General features: G+C 43.9%; 1 protein-coding gene across 29 annotated transcripts in view; it reads right to left on the bottom strand.

Annotated features, from left to right (window-relative positions):
- Positions 1–26,358, bottom strand: part of ANK2 (ankyrin 2) — a 261,369-nt gene that overhangs the window by 140,147 nt on the left and 94,864 nt on the right. For 18 of the 29 annotated variants that reach the window (XM_053939994.1, XM_053940016.1, XM_053940014.1 and 15 more), the window contains exon 1: positions 15,583–15,740. The exons of the other annotated variants lie outside the window; for them this stretch is intronic. In XM_053939994.1, coding sequence (XP_053795969.1) covers positions 15,583–15,705 — 123 coding nt within the window. In that variant the 5' untranslated portion in view covers positions 15,706–15,740. Of the gene's footprint in view, positions 1–15,582; positions 15,741–26,358 lie in introns of those variants that run through there. 29 annotated transcript variants of the gene reach the window in all.

Here is a 26,358-nt window from a genome sequence, read left to right on the forward strand (position 1 = left end):
TCACCTATTTTTCTCATAAAAATTGCAGTTGATATTTCTTTTCTCTCTCAGCCTTGGTTCCACCTCATGGGCAATGAAAGGCAGACGTTAACATGAAGCACTGAGTAACACAAGGAAAATCTTAGAGGGATTGTTGACTAATCACAAAACTATAAACCAATGCAAGAGAAATATTCGATAATAGCCTGAGGGTAAAGGGTTAAGATGCAGTTCTGGCCCACCCATGCCAACACAGCTACAGAGTAAATTACCACTTCTCATGCCCAAAATAGCTTTTTTTCTCATTTCAACAGAACTAAGGCATTCTTTGAGTACTTCATGGTTTTTATGGCCTCCTGCGGCACTAAGCTCTAATTGGTGCCTATTTGTATCAGTCTAAATCTAACCCAAATCTCTGGCCCTTTATTAGCTCTGATTTTTCTTCCTTAACACAGACCACATATTAGTTCTGCCTTAAACCATCTTGTAGGATATTGGGATGCTATCACATTCTGATTTTGGAATATCAAGTAAGCCTCAATTCTCCAAGAAAATCATCCAGTTTTCCCTTCTGAATACATCAGCAGGAGCTCGCTGCTGATTCTGAAAACCCCAAGTCTCCTAAGCTCTTGTTGCTGAAATGCAAAGGCTTCTGCAGTTCTCACTTCTGTTAGATTTCCCATGAATTTGACACAATTTTCAAAACCAAATATTGCTTACTTTGATATAAAATCAGTTTGTGGGAAGGACTATATATTCCCTATATAACATATAAAAGACAGTTTGCCTCATATATCCATAGGAATACAATGCATAAAGTTCACCATGTGTTGCATCTTTTGCTTTGCTGCAGTTTAACAGAATCAATTAATTCAATGAGGAATGAAATAACAATACAAAATACATAATTCTTCCTTGGCTATAGAGCATATTATCAGGAATCCTCAAAGAAATGCTTACTTTTGGTAAGTATTGTGCCCCTGACTAGCTTTTCCTCACCCATTGTGCTAATAGCTGCTGTCATGGTGCAACATTTACTTGGTTTCTATTTTATTTTGCACCTTGTGCCTGTCTGTTATCTTGGGGCCCATTGAATGCATCTGTTAGAAACAACAGTTACTATTAATACACATTAGAAAATCCTTATATCTTGAATATTAAGCTATTTGTTTTAATGATTTGTTCTTGATGGTTAAACTAGAAACATAAAGAGAATATTAGTGCCACTGAAAATAAATTAAACCTAATGCCCAATTCCCATACCAATATGAGTTAATGTACACTGATCTAGGTACAGGTACCTGTACCAACGCTTAAAACAACCTGGCCATGCCAAGTGCAACCACATTTAATTGAACTACAGCCATAAAACTGCAATTTTTCTATTCTTCAATATTATATGCATGTTTTCTGTGCTCAGCTAATGGCACCGACAGCTACTTGGAAAAACAAAACAGAATCCAGCGTTACTGACTCCCAGTCGCTGCCTTTAACAAGGCTCTGGTGAGGATGAACACACATCCACTTTGGAGCAAGCTCCAAAGGGTTTATCTTCCCAATTCTTGAAGAAAGAGTGAGTCATGAAAGGAAAAAAATTATGTGCTCTATTCATCACATGTCAACAAACAGTACTTGAAAGCTTGGGTTTGTATCACTCCTGTCTAATATTTTGCCTTTCCCTGCACTGACAGAGTTGCAGAAGATGCTAAATAAAAGATTCCAATCTTCCAAAAGCAATTCCCTATGATCAAAAGGGTTCTAACAGAGCACAATCAAGAATTTTTGTTTCTGTAAGCAAGCAATTTGTGCCTTATAGTGACATACATCATCCAAAAGAGGGCCAGAATAGCATGAAAAGCAAATAAGTCTGCTGTGTAAGTGACTAAACTTCATTATCCCAGCCATACACGAAGTTCTAAACAGACAATTTGAGATCTTGTGATTGAAAACACACCTTCACATCATTCATCAGCTACTTAAGGCCTGTCACCCTGGGAAAAAACCAAATCACCTCCATAAATTTAATAGAAGCACCAAAGGTCATCGGGAAGAGCACATCGTCTGCAAACAAATTCTGCTGTAATTCTGAATCATGTAAAAATTAGAAATAGGGAGATTATGATCAACTGACAAAGCACGTGCTTGGGCACTGTAGTGTCTCAGGATAGTTAAAACCAGCAGTGCCTGTAAATTAGAGAGAGCCAAGGAAGGCACAACAAAACTGAGCAGTTTCTCTGCAGAGAAATCCTAAGGACGCTGTAAAACTTTCTGCAGCTGCCATTCCTAACTCATGACGTTGCGAGATGCACAATAACAGTGCACGCCCTGTGGTTGCTACACATGAGGCAAAGTAACCAAGGTTTTACAAACTTCATATTTTTATGAAAAATAAAGACATAAGAAAGAGATAATCAAATGAGCATTAGGTTTGTAGATAACTTATTAGAAAATTCAGGGAAGCAAGGAACACAACACCACCTTGCACGAAACCCCCCCCCCAAACTTCTGAAGTCAAAAGAGGAGGAGCTTCACAGGTTCTCTGCAGTTCTCAGTAGCACCCAGCAGATGGGATTCACACAAAAACTGCCCTCGGGAACACAAGCCCAAATTTAAACTGCACTGCAAGCAGGAGTTACCCCCTTCTCGGTCTGGTATCTCTGAAGACACTGGTAACTAATGAGCAACACTCATCTGGCTTGCCTGGAAGCCATAAGCTGTAGAAAGGGGCATGCAGCATGAACAGATCCACACAAAAACCAGTTTCTCTCAAAATCCAATAATGCAGTTTTAAGAAAAGCACAATTACTTAAGAACCAAAATGAGGTGCTAGTAAGGTCCATTAAAGGATCTCAGTTAAAATAAACAAAACAGCAAAAATCCCAAACATACATAAACCAACAGATTTACTGACAGCAAGAAACACAAAAATTGACTAAATAATCTTGCATAAAGCCTGTGGTTTCCTCTCAAAACTTTTCATGGCAAGAATAGGGGTGCAGCCTTTACTTGAAATTTTATACTACATTATAACTGTAACATTTTATCATTACCAAATACATTATGCTACTGAATCCTCCCTACAGCGTCCCAAGAACTGAGAGAGAACCCTTGGCCATGACCACTCCCTCACCCACCCTTCACAAAGTCCCAAGACTCCAGCATGGCCAGAGCCCAGGCAGGCAGGGGAACTCAAATAAGCAGCAGAGAATGACATCCCTCAGGACATCCAGCCTCTTCCAGCTGGAGCACCTTTTCCCATCTGCATTACTTCTTGCCAGCCCTGCTCTGTCACTGTTACAGCTCATTTATTTGGCCTTCATGGCCCCACATCAAAATCTGGCCCCAAGACAGTGACAAGATGGAAAATAGGTCACAACTTCCACAAACCACTCCCTTCTCTGACACCTTCTCTCAATACTGGATTTCCATCTTTCCTCTCTGACAGCATCTTCCTAACACCAACTGGGACAGAAATATATAAAATTTCTATTACATGGAATGGAAAATTCATATATTTCCTATTAGGTAATAGGCAAGGTCAGAAATAGATTGCAATTTATCCCGACCTACCTCCTGTTACCCTTCCTTTCTGAGAGTAGTACTTCCTCCTACAACCACTCGGAGCTGGGAAGTCCCATGGACTTCTTTTAAGTGCTCATCCTCAGAAAAAAATCTTGTTCAACTGCTCCTTAGTCAGTATTACAGTAAATAAATAACTTTTTAAAATCAGGGAAGAGGAACCAAGATTCCCATCTCCTTGGGAAGCAGCTCCCTATTTTGTGGAATGAGACACTAATCTTATTTTTTTCCTACAAGACTTGTAGCTTCAGAACTCAATCCAGATGATCTTTCAGAACATCAGAAAACTATGTTCTGTATTTGAGATACAAATGCCTTTAAAGCAGTCATATGACAATGCAATCCAACACTGATTAAGTGAAAGAGTACATGCAAATATTTCAGCCTGAGGCAGCCACTGACAAAGCCCCCCATCTCAGGACTTCATCAGGTTGACTACAATTCCCATCTGAATTTGCACTCAGAATGAGTAAAAATAGTAGGGGGTGGGGGGGGGGGGGTGGGGAAGGAATTTGTAAGCTAAACAATAGCCAAAGCCCCAAGAAAAGTAAAAGCACAACTATTAAGCAATGATACTCTAAAATAAAGGAATTTTGTATAATAAAGTACTTGAAGAGGCTATCATTTCCCAGGCCAAATGAATATTAAGTGAAAGACCTCAGGTCCTATGTGAGAGTTCCAAAAGTCCTGCTGCATTCACAGTGACAAATGAAATTCTTTATTACTGCAGAGATGACTCATCTGTGGGGAGATCTCAACACCACAGGGGAAGCAGCTGTCTGATTAAATGAATATTTGTCTATTCTTATCCATTCTCCATGAGCCTGCTCTAGCACCCACTGAAGTGAGACTGGTCTTTGCCTTTGAATCACAGTAGGATCAGTTTACCCCGGGCCAAAGGTCCTCCCTCACTCACTGCTCCAACTCCCTCCAGCACTAAAGGACTGCCAAGGACGAAAATCAAAGAAAATCAACCCCGTGGCAGTTCTGTCAGCCAGATTCTCTACAACCCACAGCCTCATTGATCAGCCACAAAATCACTGAGTCATTTAGGATGGACAAGATCCAAGTGTTGCCCCAGCACTGCCAAGCCACCACTAACCCATGTTCCCAAGTGCCACATCCACACATCTTTCAAATCCCTCCAGGGATGGTGACTCTGCCACTGCCCTGGCAGTCTGTTCCAGTCTCTGACAACTCCTACATGGCAAAACTTGGACTCTTTCCTGCCAGATCAGCAGTTACCACCTGATGCTGCACTGCCTTTGCAGAGCAGGAAAGCATCTATTTTTAAATTTTAACACTTTCTCAAATATCCAAGATAAAGGCACTGATGCCCTGAAGCAGCACTTGGGAAGGGAAGACCATTTTGTTCTTTCTCTGACCCTGATTTTCACTGACAACAGGGGTCTCCCACCTCCACAATCTGAGGGGATTAAAGTCCCACCAAGCTTCTGTATTAATAATCTCAAGGCATTACTCTTAGTTCCACATATTAAGAAGTAATGGGAGATTGCAGGATAAAATAGCCACCAAAATGTATTGCAGACAGTCCTTAGAGAACTGAAAGGATCATTGATGGGAACCATGTCAACTGCTACAAATCACTGTCAGAAGTAAAACCAGAGAAGAATATTTAGAATGTACATTCAGATGGGCTAAAGGTGCACTAGATGCTTTGCAAGGAAGCATGCTTGCTCTGCAAAAGCTACATGGGCATCTCAAGTGCCAGGTATTGGGAAAAAACCACCTTCATTTTCCCCCTCTGCCTTTGCAGATTTCTCTCCAAATCCATTCGTGATTTCCCAGTGCTTTCTGCTTCTCTATTTATTTAAATCATTATTTTTAGATGGGTATTAAGTTAATAAATAGTGCCAGAACACCAAGGTTCTCCTCGTGCCAACAACAGGCTGATTTGAACAGAAGGGGTCACAGAACATAAGAACTACGTGAAGAACATTTTGGACCTCAAGGTATATTTGCGTGACATTATCTCCCACCATAAATAATCTGCCCTTCAATCACAGACCTGTATTACAGAAAGTGCACATGTGTTTAAAAATTACATTGGAAAACATAAATCACTAAGATGGTTATGTAATAGGAGGTGAATTATCTCCTGGTTGAAATCATCTGGAAAAAATTAAATCGCCTGAAATCATTGGCAAATCTTTCAGGGTTAAGTTATTAAGAGTTAGGATTATAATATATAGTGTTATAAAACCAAGTGTTCCTTTATATCCTTTAATTACAGTTCCCTATCTCTAAACTATCCTTCTTCATCTCAAACACTTCTTCCAGAAGGAGGCTCCTTCCTCTCAAGCCTTCTGCTTTTGTATCATTAAGCTTGCATATTGAAGTTGGTTTAAAAAGAATAAAATACTCCTTCCTGTGTTTCACACTTCTGGGCCAATGATCATTATTACAACTATGCAGAGACTACAAGATAATGATGGTTTATTGCCCAAAATAATGGAATGTGTGCTGCTAAACCCAGCCAGATGATGTACAAAATGGCTAAACTGCAATAAAGAGAAAAGCGGTGTTAATTAACCTTTTCAACCACCTGCATATTCATTAGTTGTAGCAGGACTTTGGTTCCTCCTACGCTGCCCTCAGATAATTTCCTTCACTGCTCTGTTTTAGGAATTCCCAAGCACTGCTCAGAGCAAACACACCAAGGTTGGTGTCAGAGCTCCGTTCCACAGCTGCAGGGACAAACTCCATGGAACTGGGAGGGACACGGGAGCCCTGTGCTGGCTCCACGAGGAAATGAATCCCATCTGCCCTCCCACTGGCACTGCATTGCCACCCCGCAGGCACCGGCAGCGTCAGCAAACCCTGAACCAAGCAGGTTAAGTGCTAGGCTTCCTTAGAAACCTGGGGAAGACAGCCAAGCACGTACTTCCTTAAGCTTGGGAGAACTCGTGCTGCAATGCAGAGCTGGCTCTGGGCACAGCTATTAATTATTTCTGATTTCACTTCTTTGGGAAACCTTTTCCAGGGCCTCATCATTCACCAAGCTAATAGCCTGCACCACTTGAGGGTGCACAGAGCTCTGTTGAGGTACCTAGTGCTAACACCTGCATCCCAGGAAAGGAGAGGTTAGTAAACCAGTTATTACCAAAGGAGTGCCTGAGTGGTTTGTCTACCCTTCAGACAGCACTGCAGGCTTTGTGCTGTCCTCGCCAAGAAAAAAAAAGGGGAAAAAATACAGCTTGGGGGATTTTTCATGATCCTAAGAATACCCCTGATGCAGTCAGTGGCCAGTGGCCGCAGCTGCCATTTGCCAAGCCCAGTCAGGCTGCGCAGCACAGACGCCGTGGCTGTGGGGGATGGCTGGATTCTCCCCAGAAAACACAGCAGCAGCATGGAGAATATAGCACAGATCTCATCTAGTTGCTATGGAGTCTCTGTGCATTTCCTCAGGAAAATTTAACTGCCATACAGCAGTTGCACTGACCAGTCAACATATTTTTTTTTTCATCTGTATCACTTTCTGTCTCCTGCAAATGTCAAATTTTGCAAAACAAATCCATGCTCATGAAAGCCACCCTGCTCTGTACACAGCAGCTTGAGGCTCATATCAGCATTTTAGATTTTATTCAATTCATCCTGCTAAGTCATATCACTATACCAAAACACTTTCAAAAGCTATCTATTTATAAGCTTTTCCATGAACAAGATAAAGAAAAATAGGTATCATTTGGAAAATTACTGGTTTTCCTTTTGCTATTACATAAACTTTTGAGGGTTTAACGTATATGATGCAAGAGTGTTATTTCAATAATAAGGGGCAACAGCTTCACACTGAGTGAGGGCAGGGCCAGATAGAATATCTGGGAGAAATTCTTTCCTGTGAGGGTAGGGAAAGTAACTAAACAGAGCTGATATTAAATCCATGAACACCCTGTGGAAAGGCTAAAACAGAGATAACTCGCACTGTTACCTGACTTAACTAAGTGGAACTGAGTCTCCCTGGCCTAGGAATGTGGATGGCAGCCACAATTCCTTTCCTTTGGGCAGCTCTGATGTCCAGCACCATGTTCATCAGCAAAAATAGAAAAGATTTGCTGAGCTTTACTATTCTCCACTCACATATGGGGGCCTTTTGGGAAATCTTAGTTACTGCCTCCTCTTGCTCCAGCAGTGAGACTATAATCAACACAATGCATGTGATTTCTTTGCTCCCTGCTGCACTGGTGCCTTTAAAAAGAAATGAAGCAGGGGAATAAGAAGGCTCCAGCAGGTCCAGGCAGTCCCCAGTAAATCGTGGCCTGAGCAGCGAGGCACAAAGTGGCTTTTGTCTGCTCAAGTCTCCTGTTGCACTGTCAGCCTCACTGGTTTTGAGCAGTGACATGTCTCTGTTAGACATCCTGGCATAGCACAGGCCAGAAAGAGTAAATTATTTAAAATAAGCTTCAATTATTCAACCTAAACCAGCTTAGAAAGGCTTGTAATTATGGTTCTATTGGCTGAAATCCCTTTCTACCAGCCTGGGGAAATAAGAGCTATGCTCATTTTGGGTGAGCACCACTTGTCAATGCTGTCTTATTTTACATACAGGAATAAAAAGAAGGCAGATCTAAATTATCAGGCCAGAAGAAATCCACACCCCTCCTCAGGTCATGTACAAGAACAGCATCCCATTAATATTTGCTCAATATGAAACACTGCAAGTTTTTCCTGACCCAGACAATCAGCCTCACCAGGCTGTTTCAGAGCACAGGCAAACAGGGTAACTTCTTAAATCTTGTGTTACTTCCCTCCCCTTTCTCCTTCTGTCCATTCTTATCCTATCTTCATCAGAAAAGGATTCTGCTGGAGGACAAAAAGCTGACCTTCAACAGAAATGTGTACTCTGAAACCTACTTAGGCTCACTTCCATAGAATGTCTCTTTTCCAAAGCCCTAAGGAGGTAATGAACCTGCTAGATTTCAGGGAAGTTGACATGCTAAATCCTTCATTAGCATCAACAAATAGAAAGTAATTACAGACATTTTTTCAGTTGCAGCCGTTGTTTTCAGTCTCTTGTAAAAAGGCAGCTAGCAATTCATCTGTATTGATCTGTATGTGGAAGGCCATGGCATAGGAATGAGTGTTAACATGGTTTTGAAGCAAACTCTGAAAAACTGTAAGTGACATTTGCAATATTATCTACAACAATATACAATATAAGTGACTATTTACAATATCTGAAACTTCCATAAGTACTTACTAAGCAAAAACCCTTGAACAGCACCATCTGTGTGAACCACCTGAAATTCACTTAATTACATTCCTCAGATTTCAGCAATTCATATTATATGCCCCAATACTATATATAACTGTGTAACAGTGGGGATTATCTAAACCTACCTTGACAACCCCATGGACTGAGCAGGAAAAAAAAAAAAAATTGATTTTAGCTAGGGCTAAAAGGACAGGTTGCTAACAGGCACATTCATCAAGATGCAGTTAAGCACGGAAGAGCTCATCAGAGACGTTCAAACAGAACTACCAGTACCACGAGTGCACAAAGGAGCTGCTTGAGACGGTCCCAGAGAACAAGAATTCTTTTTTATAAAACCTGAATAGCGCCTACGTTCCCAAAAAGTAACCCAGAAGATGTCCTGTGAGCAGAGTCAAGTCAATAGAGCACGACACTCCATCTGACTGCCAGCTGCAGTACGTGGCAGCATCTCGGGGAACGGGGCGGTGCCTGCAGGGCAGCACTCCTGCCACCCTGCTCAGGGCCAGCCTCCTGCTCCCACCCTCTGGATGCACTATAGATTGGCAAAGGCACCCAGCAGGGCACGGCTCCAGCTTCCACCATTAAACTATCAACTCGGGGCTCGTATGCCGCTCTCACTTCAGGTGCCAAACTTTCCCCAGGAGTTCAGTGGAAAAGCCTGAGGGACTAAATTACAGAAGCCAGATTTCAGAAAGCTTGACACTTGACAGTTTAACATCTGACATCCTCATTAAACATTTTTTTAATTGCTGAACACAAAGCTGCCCAAACATCACATAATAATTCTTCCAGTGGTGCAGGAAAAGTCATGAATTTAAAGGACACAAAATATTTCACAAGGAATAAACAAATCCATCCCCAAAGCTAGAAAAGTTTACTGGGGATGATTTGTGCATGTGCAAATGCTCTCTCAACTTTCTGTAATCACTCATGCTAAGTTAAATTTGCAGAGACAGGATAGGTGGACAGTCATCGTAGGCAGGGGGTGACATTTCTCCACTCTCTAGGTTGCTCTACTAAAAGCTCAGAAGAAGTTCTTTTTATTGATTAAGACAAAGTAAGAGATGGAAATTTGGACATTTTGGACACTTTCATAACTTTGTAGAAACAATCACATAATGAGCTAATGCAGCCATAAAATCCAAAGTGTCTGCCATGACACTGGATTGCACCCAGCAAGCTTTACAATGCAAAGGGATTTAGCATTCCAGGAACATATTTTCCTCCTCCTGCATCCAATGTCTCACACAATAGAGCCAACAGACCCTGTTAATCTTTTCCCCAGTATTCCAGATATGGATTAATTCTACTTAAACTTTTGAAGAGGCACAGTCACCCACAATACCAAAACCACATTGAGATTAATCATCTGTATTTTGAAATACTGTCTACATGTGATTTATTAAGATTGAATAAATCTTGTGCTTCAAAAATCACCAAGGAAATTAACTGAAATAACACATATAAATCAAGGAATGATTAGACAACAATATAAAGGTGAGCAAATTTAAACTTGAAAATTGCTCCTTTCCCATCAGAAGCGAGGGAATTTGAGATCATCAATCTTGCTTCATTTCAGAACACCGTGTATTTGTGCCCATGCACATCACACCTCTCAAACAGGACATGGAGAAAATGAAGCAGCAAGTCCCAATCTATTCTGAAGTGCAACATCATCTAAAGAAGCTCCATTTCACAAGGAAGCAAACCAACGAGGTATTATTTTCACGCCCAGAAATAGCTCCATAAGGAAAATATTAGCTTGAGATACAGAAGGAAAACGCTCAAAGGGCATCAGGAATAGGCACCTCCTACGCAAACACTCCATTACAAAACACCAAAAAGGTTTTTTTTCATGGCTGGAGAGAAACATCTAGAAATTCTAGTGAATCACAGAGACATTTGCCAAGGCAACAAACACAACACTGAACAGACAAGACATATTCCCTGCTAAGGAAAGAACAGTAGGTTAAAGCTGCAGTGAACCTTGAAAGCTTCAGTATACAGACGTCAAGCACTGAGAGACTCTTTCCCTTCCTTATCCTGATATGAACTCCACAGGGATCCCACAGCAGGTTCACACCAGGTGAGATAGTGGTTGGCATCCATGAACCAACAGAGGAGTGACCAAGAGCAAAGAACTGCATCTCTGTGTGGCTTCCTCCCCCTCGGGATGCCTTTTTCTAGCACACCAAGCACTCCTGATTTCCCCCATGTCCTCCTTCCTCACTGAACTCTGGCCCTTTCCAAAGGGATGAACTTTGGGGCTGCTGGCCTCAGTGCAGAGCCAACGTACCCAATGAGAAGCACCCACCCTCCCTGCCAAAGATGTGCTTGAGATTCAAGTGGGCCTGGATTTAAGACAAATCTGACAACATTTGAGAATGTGAGAAGTGTTTCATTTTCTTCTTTTGTGAAAAAGGAGATGGTAACATGAAACAATGTCTGCTGTTGAGGTAAAACAAAGCAAACTCATTTCCTGTCTCCTGCAGCTCCATAATGGAAGCTACTTAGTGCATGTTGACTCTTCCCCACATAGGCTGGAATTCTGCTGACAGCAGAATCCCTCCATCCTTGTCTTTCTGCAGGTATTTTCCAGCAGTACATCTGTGTGAGCTTCAGCTGTGCTTGGGGTGTCAAGGGAAGGACAAAATTCACCTGATGCCATTAGTTCTCAATCTCTTTTAGCAATCAGTGATGAATATTCCAGATGCTGTAGAACATTTTATGCTAAGAATGCTGAACTCATGAATTTGGCCATCAAAAAAGTATAAAGGTTTTTAAAACTTTTTAAAATACTAAATACAGACCCAACTACTGCTAGTAGAGACCAGATGTCAAACTCTGTCCTCATGACTGATGGCAAAATGGTAACAGCCATCAGCTTACCACATCTGTAACATCCAAAAATCAGTTTCATTTGGCAGCAGAATCCATTTCTATAGCAGGTTATTTCTTTGGGGTTTTATGTGTGTTTTGGAAAATCTTTTCAACACTTGTCACAGGCAGAGACAGGAAGCTGTGTCTGCTTTGAGAAGTACTTTAGACAGGGAGAAGCAAGCATGTGTTACATAGAGCCAGGGGCTAGGCAGCTGGATTCCCAGGCTGTAATTCCAGCTTGGCTGCTGACTCAGTGAGTGACCGTCACAGAATCACCCTGCTTCCCTTGCCTCATTCTGCAAAGGGTGAGCCACAGGCAGCTCTCTCCAAAGACACTGAGAGGCCAGTGGAGCTGGGCCTTATGTATCCTGAATTTAGGTAAAACGGAATTAAATTGCAATAAAATTTGTATGTTTGAAGCGGCTCACCTCCTGTGTTAGTACCAAGTTTTTAATGCTCTTAATACATTTGGGTACCCACACAACCATTCAGAAGGTGGGTGGGCTTGTTGACATGCAGGTGTTTGCACCAGTACCCTTTTTTCCACATTGCAAGAAAAGCTTAAACCTGCATAAAAGGGAAAATTTCCAACTTGGATGTAAGACAAGCTGAGCTGCCTCTTGTCAACTGGTTTTTAAAATCAAACGAGTCAATCTCAAAAAGAACGCAAGAGCAAGTCTTCAGCGTGCAAATTCCTTTCCCCAGTTTTTGAGCGTGGAATAATTCTGTTCATCTTTAAAGAACCACTAAGGATGGCCAAGACATGATGTGAGCAGCTCGCTGCTCCTGCTGGGCCTGCTCGCAGCTCTGCTGCTGGCCAGGGGCCTGCTAGGGCCCGGGGCTACAACAGGCAGCAGCTGTGACAACATCTCAGAACGTTCTGGTCCCAGCCCAGCAGCACAGAGGCTGCAGCCAGTTTGCAGTGCTGCTGCCCAGCCAGGTGATGGTCACATGGCAAAGCGCTCAAGAGGCAGAGGCACAACGAGCCCACGCCCTACAGCATCCCCGGGAGCTTGGAGAAGGATGGGATGGCGCTAACAGATGCCCAGCACCCTGCCAGAGTGGAAGAGCTAAGGCCATGGCCCTTCATTTATCCTCTTTTGCATAATCAGGATGTTCCAGGGACACAGGAAAAGTTTCTATCACGAGGCCAAACGAGCGCTTCGTGCACTCGGCACGTACTGCTGCGTGGCACGTACCCAAATGAGGATTGGGAAAGACAGCCCACAGCACCTGACACATTCCCCCACTCCAATGATCCTTCCACAAACAAAATGGATCTCCATTGTAGGGAAAATCCACTCACTGCAGTGTAAGGCCTTTCAAACAAATCACAAAGTTGGAACCAGATTCCCCCTATACAGAAACACTGTAAGTGCTGAGAGCAATCAAAAGTATATTCATTTGCATTTTGCCTCTTGTGGACCTGCACACCTAATTTGTTCCTAGCCTCCATTTTTCAAGGAAGTCAACAAAAACTGGGAGGGCCCCTACTAGGAGATAATCCCATTTCACAGTAAAACCATTTATTGCTCTTCAGGAATTAAAGTGACAGATACACAAATATCTCACAGATACGTATCTCACTTAAATTGATGACTAAATAAAAAGACTGTACTTAGCATATATTCTCTGTTTGGTTTGTTCTGTGTATATGTGATGGGTGTGCATACAAACCCACATCTCTGATCTGCTCTACACCCTGCATTCTGCACAGCACAGGCATGCACAGATCCAGACATAAACAACTCATTCCTGTGCTGCTGTGTGCCTCCTGCAGCAGCAGCAGGAGGGAAAAGCCCAGGCTGACCCAGCCCCCGACCATCTGACTGAAGGCAAGTTTAGGGTGCAGCCAGGCTCTTGTTTATGTAACAGCAAGGTGCAGCCGCAGTAGAAGGGAGAGCCAGGAGCAGGGGTGGAATATTAAAAAGGAGGAAATGCACACAACGCTGAAGTGTTCCCCATATTTTCTAAGCAAAGCCCGCTGGTGATCCCTGGATCCAAAAATCTGATTAGGAGCCTGCATCAGCACACACGGTTACTAACAGGGATGCAGCCTGAGCCTGCCTGCTCGCAGCCAGGGATATGCTGCACTCTGGGTAGAGAGATAGCAGAAGGGGCAGTACTAATTCTATCCAGCTTTAATTAAAGTAGTCCAACAGGCATTTGAATCAAACGCGTCGAGGAAATAGGACTTGTGACAATCGGGAAAAACAACACACGCTGTAATTAAGTAGCTGAGATGGGTGCTGGGCAGACAGGAAAAAAAAGCCCTTCCAGCAAGGACATCCACACATTAAGCACATTTTTTAAAAAGGCTGCTTTGCAGAGGATTCCACAATCAAAAGTGTAATCACAAAAACTACCTTATGCTGCAGTGCCCCATTTAAGGGATTAGGAGAGTAATCACAATCTGCTCCAAGCAGCCCTGCCCAGCATCCAGACACTGCATACGTTAGAAATGACATTCCTGTTTTTGATAAAGACTATTTGGATGTGTCTTAATGAACTCTGCAAAGTGAGCGTTTGAAAAGTCACGGAGATCACACCCAGAGGTCCCAAAGGCATCAAAAGGCCTCTGTCATTTTATTTAAGCCATGCACTTCAGATTACAAAAAGCCTTAGATTGAATGCAAAACTAATTCAAAACTGCCCAGGTATGCCAAGGGAGCAGATGGCTTCTGAATTCTAGAGATCTGCCAAGAGGATCTGTAAATTCAAACATTACATGGCTGAATTCTAGGCTTTTCTTTTCACTGATATCTGTGTTTACATGCAATGTAGCAGAAAGGGGCAGGGGGGGAGGAATTGCCTCTTGATATTTTCTCCATCCATTTTATCCATTAATAAAGAATGGGTAAAAACACAGTGTCATGGAATGAGTTAATGCATATCACAAGCTAGAGAATCCAGACATGGAAGGAAAGAAACGGCAATGAGAAGGCATTAACACAGGCATTCCTGATGTATCACAGTCCTAGAGCAAAGATGAACAGAACATTTCAATATTTTCTCCACTACTGTATTTTTGTGTCCTTGGAAACTACAGAGCAATCTGTTAAACAAATCACCTCTATTGATTTTTTTATTGTTCTCCAATTTTTCATCCCAAGACAATGAGAGCTGTCATTCCCTCTAAAACAGAAGGAAAACAACAATTAATTATAAATTATGAGAAACCTCTCCAAAATCAGAATCATCTCAAGAGATACAGCTTAACAGAACTAGAAAGTGCCATCAGTAACAGAGGCAAACCCGACAGATTGCAGACTTGTGTGCCAGGCCCTACCTAGACAAATATACCTGCAGTATGCAGCGTAAATACACTGAATCACAGCGGCAAGCCCAGAATCCCTTTTGTGACACCCAAAAACTGCAACACAGCTCAGCTGATGCTCCCAGCTCCCCAAGGCAGGCCCTACACACAGCACCGAGCACTGCTGGGGAGGTGGGAAGCGGAACTAAAGACGGGAAATGGGGAAGAAATGCTGTTGTGAAGTAGAGAAATGCACCTTCACACTGCTAAGCACAAGCACAGCCACCTCCCTGCCTTGACAACTTCTTCAGATCAGCCAGAGGCTTGGAACACCTGGCTGGGAACGATGGCAAGGAGCTCCAGGCCTTCTAGGATGAAGGGAAAGTGGAGATACCAGCATGCCATCTTTATGTGCACGTTCCCTGCGTGGCTGCGAGCTGCCATGGCTTGCAGCACTTTAATCTCACTGCAGATGGGCTAAGCCCACAGCAGGGCTCAGACAGGATGGGAAGGGATGCAAAAGGGAAATGTGATGGGAAAGGTCTGAAAAACGAAGGGGAGAGCATAGCACATGGCAGCAAACACCTGTGAGGTGCTGCACAGACAGAGGAAGGGTGGGGGGAAAGGGAGAAGGGAGCTGGTTTCTGCCTCATACCTTGCGTTTCCGATCAGCCCTAGAGATTTTTCGCTGTCTTTTCCTTTCCTTCTCAAGGTTTCTCTCCCTCTCTTCGATTTCTGACTCTCGAACTTTTTTAATGGAAGCGGCCGCATGAGCCATTTTGGCAAGGACAACACCAGCTCCGAGGAAGCTGTTCCCAGCACACGCGGATCTCCAGGTGATTTATTTTTTCCGCAAGGGCACTGGCTGCGAGCCAGAAGTTCACGGCGTAATCCGCTCTTCCTCCTCCGGCACCCCAGGAAAGGTCACAGCTCTGCCCCAGCCCCTGCAGCACCCATAGCTTGGGAGCAGCAGAGCTGTGTCCACGCACGCAGCGTGCCCAAGTGCCCGCAGCCACACACGCGAGCAGGGAGCAGCCAGAAAATACCTCCTAGCAGGCTGCAAGCCCTTCAGCTTGGCGGTGGCTGCAAGAGAAGGCGGGCTTCAGACTCAGCTGGGAAGGAGGAAAAAAAAAAAAAACCCACAGGGAGGGAAAAAAAAAAAAGAAGGAAAAGAAAAATCGGCCTTTAAACACACATCACCAAATTGGGAAGGTCTTTTGGGATTCCTCCGGAGAGGCTGCGTCTTCTGGCTGGGAGGAGGGCTCCACTTCAGCATCCCCAGCGAGAGGGGGAGGGCGCAGCTCCCGTCAGCTTCTCACATCGCCTTTACGCGGGGTGAGAAGAAAATGGTGCAGTCTGACTTACTGACTTGCTACTGCTGCGACCGGCTGTGCCGGAGACCGGCACACGCCTTGCTGCTCCTCTCCTCCTCCTCACGATCTTCCCTCACTGCCGAGGCGGTCCGTAGGAAGCTGGGAGGAAAATGTGCGGGGCTGGGAGAGCCCGGGCTCAGCCTGCTGACCTGCAGGCAGCAGGAGAGATGCCTGGAAAGGGCTGGCAATGCTCAAGTCCTCATTGTGCCTCTCTGCAGCCACGTGAGGCTGCATCAGGAGAGCTGCATTCAGCAGCGAACCGAACGCAGCGAGGAGGGACAGCACAGAGCACGCAGCGTAATCTGGGCTCAGCCTGCCCCGCTCGGCTCAACCCCACCAAAGTCAAAATAATACCGCCAGGGGTGCTGCCTGTTATTTTTCAACCCCAAAAGCTGCTCTCAAGCACTTCCTAAAACAACTTCGGAAGGCCTGCCTTGAGGATGGACAGTGCTTGTATCTGCAGACCAACAGCGACCAAGAGACAGTAACAATATGTGGCTACTTAGTCGCCCCCACTCCCCAGATATCATTCGGGTTTGGAACACTCATTACTGGCACTTAATATCCAACACAGATGGGTCTGTCAATTCCTCATTGCTTAACCCCCTGCTAAACCAGCACATCAAAGTCCTACTCCCGCCTCCTTGGGTAACTCTTATCACTATTTGCATCAAGCTTTTATTCATCAAAACAGGCCACGGGTAGATCAAAAGAGACTTTGCACTGGTTGCTAGCAGACAACTGATCCCATTTCAGCTCCCTCCAACACCAGTGCTCCAGCCCCTTCAGGCAGGTGCTGAAGGACAGGCAGGATGTGACTCCCCAGTGCAGCAGAGCTGTCTGCATCCCTGGCTTAGTCACCACCACCCCAGAGTCACACAGACACAGCAGCTCACCGACACCAGCACCAAACCCCACCAAACCAAAGAAACAATGCCCTGAGCCAAGTTTTCCCCTGCAATATATTCCCTGACTTCAGGGAATTGTACTGAACGATCCCTAGAGCCAAGCACCACGAATTTGCCTGTAACACAGCCCCACCACATGAGTGACAAATGTCCTGAGAGCTCTTCATGTGACAGCAGCTCATAGACCAGCCTGAATTCCCCCCTGACCTTGCCATGCTACCCACAGAACTTGGTGGTCTCCAGCTCATGTGAAGCAGGACCATTTATTGTCACCATGGAACTAATCCTCACTGATGACTTCTGTTGCTACCATAAGGCTTCACTTTGAGAATATCACAGACCAAATTTTTACAAGGGATTATATATGGAAACTATAAAGTATTATAAAAGCATCTTTAAAACAGGGATCTATTTTGTATTTGAGCCAGTGATCTGTGTATTCAATCCAAAACACATTTCCCTAGTGGAAGGAGGCATGGGAAGCAGCAGGGCAGGAAGTGTCAGCCAAGCTTTTTCTAGCTCCTCTCTTCGTATAGGCTGACTTTCTCCCAGTTGTTCCCATTTGTGGAAAACTAGGCTACACAAAGCTAATGGCTAAAACACAAGTGGCTGCAGCAACAGCCAACAGAACAGTGAGACAGGTGAAAGCAGCCAGGGGAATAAAATAAAGGGGAAAATTGCAACCCCTGGTAGGACTCTGGCATGCCTTGTTTTCTTCACATTGTATGAACCTCACAGGTACCATCACTTGTAAATCAGAAATTAACAGCTGGTAGTCAAGAACTGAACTTTCCTGATACCTTTCCAACCTTTCCATGGGATCTTAGAGAACAAGTTTGAAAATAAGACCAAACCACAAGCCACCACACTTAAAAATGCCAGTCTTAGGATTTCCCTAGATCATGGTTCAAGGTGTCTAAGTCATTAAATCCTGCAACACAGTCCACACAGTAGGGTTTGATACACAGGAGGGTTTATGGCAGTCATTATTATCAAACAATTAATCATCTCTTGATGATTGATACATGCAGGCTCATCACCTCAGTATCAAATGATTAATCTTTCAGAAAATTCGTTTACAAGTTAACCAAGGACTTGATGTGCTTTCTAACCCAGGCCACACAGAGAAAAGAGAAAAACATCAGACACTGGAACTGAACAACTAGTGCCAAGTAAAATGAAATAGCAAATATTCTTTATAGGATTACTGGTAAAGAAGAACTTCAGGCCAGCTCTGTGAGTTCACCACTATGTTCCACAAACATTTTCTCCCTAACATCAAAGAGGCATAAAAATATGGAAAAAAAAAAGTTACTTTGATAGATTATTTTGGAAAGAACATATCTGGTCTGGGGAGAAGAACATAAGCTTTGTCAAATATTGATACTTTATGTCCCTGCAGAAAAGAAGTATTCTAAGACAGATTTTCCTAAAAAAAAAAAAAAAAAAAAAAAAAAAAAAAAAAAAAAAAAAAAGTAGCAACAGGCTTGCCATCGTATGAAGATTACATTTTCATGTAAAAATGGAGACTGAGCAGTTTCCCTCTAAACATAGAAAACGTATTGTGGAGGTGCTACATCAGAAAAGCAGAACATACAGCAATGCTGTCACAAACCATGTGTGGGAGGGGAGTGGGAGAGTGGGCAGATAACAGAAGAACACAGTTCCAGAAAAAGGGTGGGTTTTCTCTGAAATGCATGTGTCATCCTCAGCTCAGAATGTGGAAATAGAGAACTCGTGAGATTCAACAAATTCCCATTTGGAATAACAAAGCTTATAAGGCTTCAACCTGGCCAGAGCCCTGTGTGATCTGTGAGCAGACTCCAAGTGATGAACCTCACTGTGAGATACCAAGGTAGGGATGCTTCACAGTTCCTGTCTGACTGTTCCCAAGCTGGCGTTAAGCATCAACTTCCTGACCTGATGTGCTGATTTCAGAGTCTTCAGGTTCTGTTCTCTCTGGCCTGCCCCACCAGCTGAGGCACTCAGCACCAGCACTGCAGTGCTGCAATGGCCACAGCTATGACCAGCACCAGGCTTTATCTGCCAGCTTTCAGGCAGACAGACTTGATTCGCTGGGCAAATCAGCATTTGCAGTCTATAAAAACCTAGTGGGTGAAACCCAGCAGTAATTGAGTACAAAAAGAGAGGATGCACACAAGTGATTCTCTTCCCTGAATCATATCCACTATCAGGTGTCCAGCTCACAAAAACAAGCTTCTCTCCACATAAATCATGTGGGCAGTACAAAAACAAAGTTAAAACCATGCCTAGAAACCATGCTGAGGAAATATGACTCAAATTTGTTCCCAAAGGTACAGAAAAAAAGGGAGGCAGCGATGGAGTAGGAAAAGCCTGTCCTGCTTCATAGCCAGAATGGAGACTGCTGTTTCCAGTTCTAAGCTCTAGTACATTCAGCAAGCTGCCTGGAAAGGAAAACCATTTAAAAACAGCTAAAAATGGGAAAGGGCTGTCCTAGGCAATAGTTGGCCAGAACGAAAACTGGACAACTCAGTATTTTGTCTACTGTCACGGAAAACCCTTCTGGAGAAGGTAGGTTCCAATTACAATCCCGTGAGGGAATTAGGCTCCCTCCAAAGCGATGCCCTGCGTAACTCGTACGCGATAATGCACAGGTGTGCACATTTTGCAAAATCTGCAACAACCATCATCCCTGCCCCTATGAATTGTGCACTGATTTAAACTTCTGCTCCCTGCTGAGAGGCAGGACAGGTCAGGCCAGGCTTGGAGGTGTGCACACAGCTATGAGTGGCCCGAAAACCAGAGAGCCCTGGCTCACTGGATTAGTTCACCTCCACCCACAAGCATGTGTGAAGACCTCCCCTCTGCTGCTATTCCAGCCAGGCTAAATGGCAGGGGTGGGCAGCCTTCCCTCTCTGCTCAGGAAGCTCTTCTCTCCACACCGCCTCCTGAGGGATGTGGATGGAGGTGATGGAATTGTTTTAATAAGCACAAAAATACTTGGGAATTCCAGGGCAGATGAACAATGTACTTAATTCAACTACTTAAGAGTATTTGGAGGGATAGTGTGTATTAGCATACCCAGCCATTTCAGTACCTGCAGGACTATGTATTCCTAGAAAAAGCAGCAAAGAAATCCTTGCACAAAGTAAAAGCACAAAGCTAACTATGGAAGCACAGGCTACAGTTATAAATTGCCTCCTGTATCACTCATTGTTTAACCCACACCCTTAGTTACTAATCACATACTAGTTATCCTATAGGTATGTAATTCTAAAGGTACAATAACTCTGGAAATAAGTTAGCAATCATATATCCATGCTATATAGGTTTCATTTTGTATTTCCTAAGAGAAAATGTATTACGGGTAAAAAAAAACAAGCTCTAGATTCTCTCATTCTCATTTTACTGAATATGCAAAGACAATGTGGTCTCCTCAAAGTTCTATGCTGGAAATGAGTGTCACTGAACTGGAACAGAGAAGATGATATATAAAACTATGTCCTGCCTATTTCTGTACCTTGAATATACCTATTTTATTAATTGAAAAGAAAACAATACCAATCAAATGAAAAGAGGCAAGTTGAGGTAGGAATGGACCTAGATCAGACCAGTTTTAACATCTTCCCCTTCTTTTCCGTTAGACCACCAGAGTATAAATCACAGCACTGCCACTTTTAGTGGTCACCACCAAGAACATATCACAGATGATAGAGTAACATTTCAAATACCACCCCCCCACACACAGAGCAAGTTTCTGTCTTGAAGGTGTTCAGTTCAACACTGGCAAACATTAAAAGCAATTAATAATTAATACGGTGGGGGAGAAAAGCAATACTGCTTAGCTACCTTCATCTTGGGAGAGTTACTGAAAATAATAATCTGGTTTTATAAAATTATTTTTCCTATATTACGAACTAAGAAAATGAGATAATATGGTCCTAGTAAAATAAGAGCAGTCACTGTGGAACGAGATCAAAGTCTTCTGGCTCCAAGAGTGGTGAAAAATTGGGTACCTAACAAAGGGTAGAAAAGGACAAACATGGATCATAATTTCAAGTAATCCAGCAGCTTCTGGTTGTTTCAGACTGCTGGGCATCTGTGCCAGGCTTTTCCAGTTACACAGCCATCCTTATCAGCTGCTTTCCAGGATCCTGTGCAGCCTCTTTCAGAGCCTTTCTGAATTTCCAGCATCCACAACACATGAAGGCCAAGTTCTGCTGCTCAACTACATATCCAGAGTCACTGTTCTCAGGTGAGCACTTACAGACCAGCAAGGAGCCAAGATAAAATAATTGCCATCATAGAATCATGAAAATCCTGCAGTCAGTCTTTGTTGCTGCCCCAGTTGTGCCATGGCAAAGAAAGGGTTTGCATACACCAACAATTTCCTAAACACCAAGAAAAGGATGTAGAAAGGCCTTTCAGAGACTGATGTCCCTGGTTTAAAGAAATACCCCAATTATGAGGTAGAGGTATCCCAGCTGCATCCAAGTTGGCAATTCAAGAAGCATATTTGTCTCATCAGAACCCTAAATAAACTACAGATAGATATTCCTAGCAAGTGTGCCCATCCTGTGGTTTTCCAATGATCCCTAAGTTACATTAACTCCAAATACTGCTCCACTTGTATTTGTTTTCATATTGATTGAAAATATTGATGTCACATTCTATTTTAACTAAGTCAAACAGGGCCTCCTGCAATGGCCCACTAAAGGCAACAGCAGACATTTTATTGACTTCAATGGGTTTGGGAACAGGACCTTGACAATTTAATCCAGCATTGCCATGCGCCGTCTCGTCTTCCTTCCTGCTTTTACCTTTGAATACTGTTTGGTTCTGGTCTTGTGAGGGCAGAAGCTGCTGTTAACACAAGGAAGGATCCAAGGGACTAGCATGAAGGTGCTTCACACCTGCCATACCTGGTTCCCAAAGGGCACACCGTGCTCCCCAGGCTCACTTCTCACATTCCCTCATCCCTGCAGTTACATTGCCGGATCTGCTGCAAAGGGCCAGGGCCCCACCTGCTGCAGGTGCAGCTTCCCAGCCTGGTGCCTGCTCCACTCACAACACCTGGAATGCCTCTGCAGCCAAGAGCAGGGAACTTGCTGGGCTCTGCTTCCATCCTGCTGCTCCCCCACTGCCACCTGGTGCCACAGACAAATTTCCAACAGCCTGAGGGAATGCTCCTTCTCTAATCCTACATCCTGATACAGGACATATTTCAATCTTAAGGCTAATTATCTGGTAAAGAGTCACAAAAAAGCAAGTTTCACGCTGAAAGATACCTGCATATATTTCACTTGTATCCCTGATGGACCAATCCTACCTCTTGTAATGTAAAAGTTCTATTACTTTGTTTTCCCAAAGACAAGGGGAATATTGACAGTGACCAGCCTGAGGAGGCTCTCCATTCTAACCTCACTGACCTACCTGATGCAGTAGCTTAGTTCACTTAGAAATTATCCTGTTACAATAATGTGGCTGAACTGCAGTGCTGCATGCAGTATAAACAGGTTAACAGAAACATCTGTTGATCTGGAAACAGAATTCTGTTCTCTCAAGGCCAAGAGGGTGATGTAAATAAAAATAATTTTACCAACTATGATTATATGAAAAATAATTACACCAGGGCAGCAAGAGCTTATAACAGGAAAACTGACTTGTTTGCCACCAGAAGCCTTAAGCCAATGTGACCCACATCTCATCCATTTTAAATCCTTTCAGTTGCAACCTCGCTGCTGCACATAATCAGCTCTGCTTAAGCAACCATGCTGTTATGCATAGAAGTGTGCCTGCACTTCAGTGTTGGACCAGGTGACACAAGTCCATGTTTGAACAGGTTCTACCTCCAACAAATTCAAACGTTACCTGCCCATAGTGACCAAATCAAAAGCTTGACTGATTGTTACGTACACAATTATTATTATATGTGCGCATATGGATTTTCTCACTGTTTCTAACAAGAGAAGACCTTGAAGCAAACAAGTCTGCTACTTGTTTATAAAACCAGAGGATAAAGTTTTGCACTAAGGATTCTCAAAAGCTCCCAGACACTATCTAAAATACACCCCAAATTAACCACCATAGTAAACACAGTAACATATAGAACATCTTTTCTAAGCTAGATGTTTTCCACCTTTGCCTCAGCAAGGAAAGAGAGTGAGATTCCTTTGCTTTGGGAATCTCTTCCCCCACCAAATAACTTCAGTGGTCCCAATGTGTCCCCAAACCAACACAGACACAGCATTATTGCCTGTGGAATACTGAATTCCATATACACAGCCAAACGCTGCCTTTAGCAGGCATTTCTTTGGAAAGGACGGTAAAAGAACGTACGGAATTTGCTACAGAGTGAATCCCAAGGCCGAGCGCTTCGTGCTCCCCTCGGGCCTTTGGCGCAGCACCCTGGAGAGAGCCCAGCACCCTGGAGAGCGCCTGGGGCGGGGATGCGCCGAGGAGCGGAGGGAAACGCCAGGAACGCAAAAGCGAGGGGTCGGGAGCAGCTAGGGACACGTCCTGGTCCCCCTCTGCGGCCACTGAAAAGTCAAGTTTGAAAATCTAAGCAAGGCAGGTGTGTTTCCTGTGGCACAGGCTGGTTTCTGCCGGAAACATGGAGGCAAGGGAAGCACAGTCAGCGTTGTGCTTCCCACCAGGAGTGCCTGGGGAACGGATGGCAAACGATCCCCCTCTCCTGGCCTAGCAATGCTAAAGCAGCCTTGGATTCACATTTGACACAGTCACAGAACGATTTGTGTCGGAGACCACTTAAAGTTCACCCAGTCCCACCCCCTGCCATGGGCAGGGACACCTTCTGCCAGCCCAGTTCCTTCCACTAGCCCTGTCCAACACTGTCTTGGAAACTTCCAGGGACGGGGCAGCCGCAGCTTCTCTGGGCAGCCTGTGCCAGGGCCTCACCACCCTCAGAGGGAAGAATTTCTCCTGGATATCTACTCAGAAACCACCCTTTTCTCAGTTATTCTAGCCCTACATGCCCCTCTCCAGCTCTCCTGTAGCCCCTTTGGGCTGAACACCCCCAACTCTCCCAGCCTGGCTCCAGAGCAGCACTGCTCCATCACTGAGCACCTTCCCAGCCTCCTCTGAGCCTGCTCCAACAGGTCCATGTCTCTCCTCCACCAGGCCCCTCAGGGCTGGAGGCTCCAGCTGGGGTCTCACAAGAGGGGAGCAGAGGGGAACAATCACCTGCCTTGACCTGCTGGCCACACTTCTGACTTGGCCTGTGACAGCTATTTCAGCATCAAAGTGGCCCCAGCACAAAGCTTGGGGATGGCTGAAACACAGCCCTGATTTAGGGTGAGACCGAACAAGACACTCCCTGTAGCACAAAGACTGAGAAATCCTTGGTATCTCTGTGAAGTCCAAAGATAAAGGCTAGAGGGGAATTTCTAGAGGAAGCACCTGAGAAGATCCAAACACCCAAAGCAGCAGAAATGAAGACATTTTCCTCTGAATGACAAAGCCAGAAAGCCAGATCTCAACTCCAACCCCAGCAAGACACCGTGTGCCTCTGACCAGCATACAGGGCACTGCTGTGGGAAGGGCCCTACCTCCCTCCTGAGCTTCTATTGGTCTGGGAGCCATCATCTACATTCTTCAGCAAGCACCTGCCAAGTGACCTTTCAAAAGCATTTCATAACCTATTACAAATAACTTTTAAAATTTGTACTACTTAGAAAAATTATTTTTGAGTCAGCTAAACACACAGATTCCTCAGAAATCACACAGGATATAGCTTCTATGTCGTCCTTCTATGACTTAAAAGCGTAATGCAAATCTCACTTTCAAATACTAGCTTTTTCCTTGTTCTTCCTAAAACTAATACTTGTAGTATAATTTTTATGTTTTGCCTTCCAGGCCTGTGTTTATGGCACCATATACTGAAAAACTCCTCAGACACACACAAACAAAAATATATATTTGATGCACAGCATTTTTTTTCATTGTGAACTCATCAAGTTAAAGAGCTTGTCCATGCCAGTACACCTTCAGTTGTGTGAAACAAAGCACTACCCAGAATCGGAGACACATCTGACACAAAGTACGTATTGTCATGAACCTGATCCCAAAGCGCCTTCCATTTCCATTAATTCCTGGGCAAGATGAGGATGGAAAATACTTCTTTTTAAACAACTAACAGGAATGGCTCCCACTTCACAGAACAGAGGCAGTGCTCTGTCGAGATTAATCACCTCCACTTTTGAAAAGTACTATCATTCTAGGAAGAATAATTTCTGAAAAACACTTAGTGACTTCTCAGGAGCCTTGGGAGTAAGGACCTTACAGAAAGGGAGACGTCTGAACCACTTTTCCAAACAACTATTATGAAGACATGAAAATGCACTGCAGGGAACATTACCAAAAACACCTCCTTGCAAAAGCACACTGTAATCTGACAGCCTGATATAACTGGGAGCCTTGTGTTCATCACTTCACTATCCCTGCAACACTTAGCGATTTAACATTTCACCAAGACAACAGCACTAAAAATTATGAATAAAGACTATGACAATTTACCCATTTCCTTGCTCTTACTCTGCAAGTCACAAATGGGATGTTCTCACTTGGAAATCAGACATCTGGCTGACCAGGGTTAAATTGACTGTGAACTGAGGTGGGCATGGGCTGGAAATACTTCTGCACAAATCTAAGCAAAGCTGGCCCCCAGCTGCCATAGGTTCAGATCTGAGCTGGATATTTCATTTGTACATAGGTGACAAAAGGGCAGATGATTCATGCACATGGGTTAAGCTTGAGCTCTGCATTGGAAAGGGATAAAGGCAGCAAGTAGAGACTTAATATGACAAATGCAGACAAAAAGAACTGTAAATATCTTAGTCTAGACCAAAGATATACTTCATCCCAGGATTTCCCTCAGTTTATCATCCTCAAGCTCTTGCAAAGAGCAAAACAAGCTTCTACCTCCACAACAGCCAGCACTGGATTACAGCAGCATTTTAATTCCACTCTGCCCTCTTCATGCACCTGTGAGCAGAGTGGGTAACACAGGTGATCCTCCCTCCTGGCTCACAGAGCTGCCAGACTGAGAACTCCTTCCAAGACAGAGGATTTTTTTTTCAAGACAAGCTGATGGCACAAATGCACAAGATGTGCTTCACTGTAGGAGTTAACTGGCCTCTATGGAAAAGA

This window comes from Vidua chalybeata, chromosome 4 (assembly GCF_026979565.1).
Source record: "Vidua chalybeata isolate OUT-0048 chromosome 4, bVidCha1 merged haplotype, whole genome shotgun sequence".
Taxonomy (NCBI): domain Eukaryota; kingdom Metazoa; phylum Chordata; class Aves; order Passeriformes; family Viduidae; genus Vidua; species Vidua chalybeata.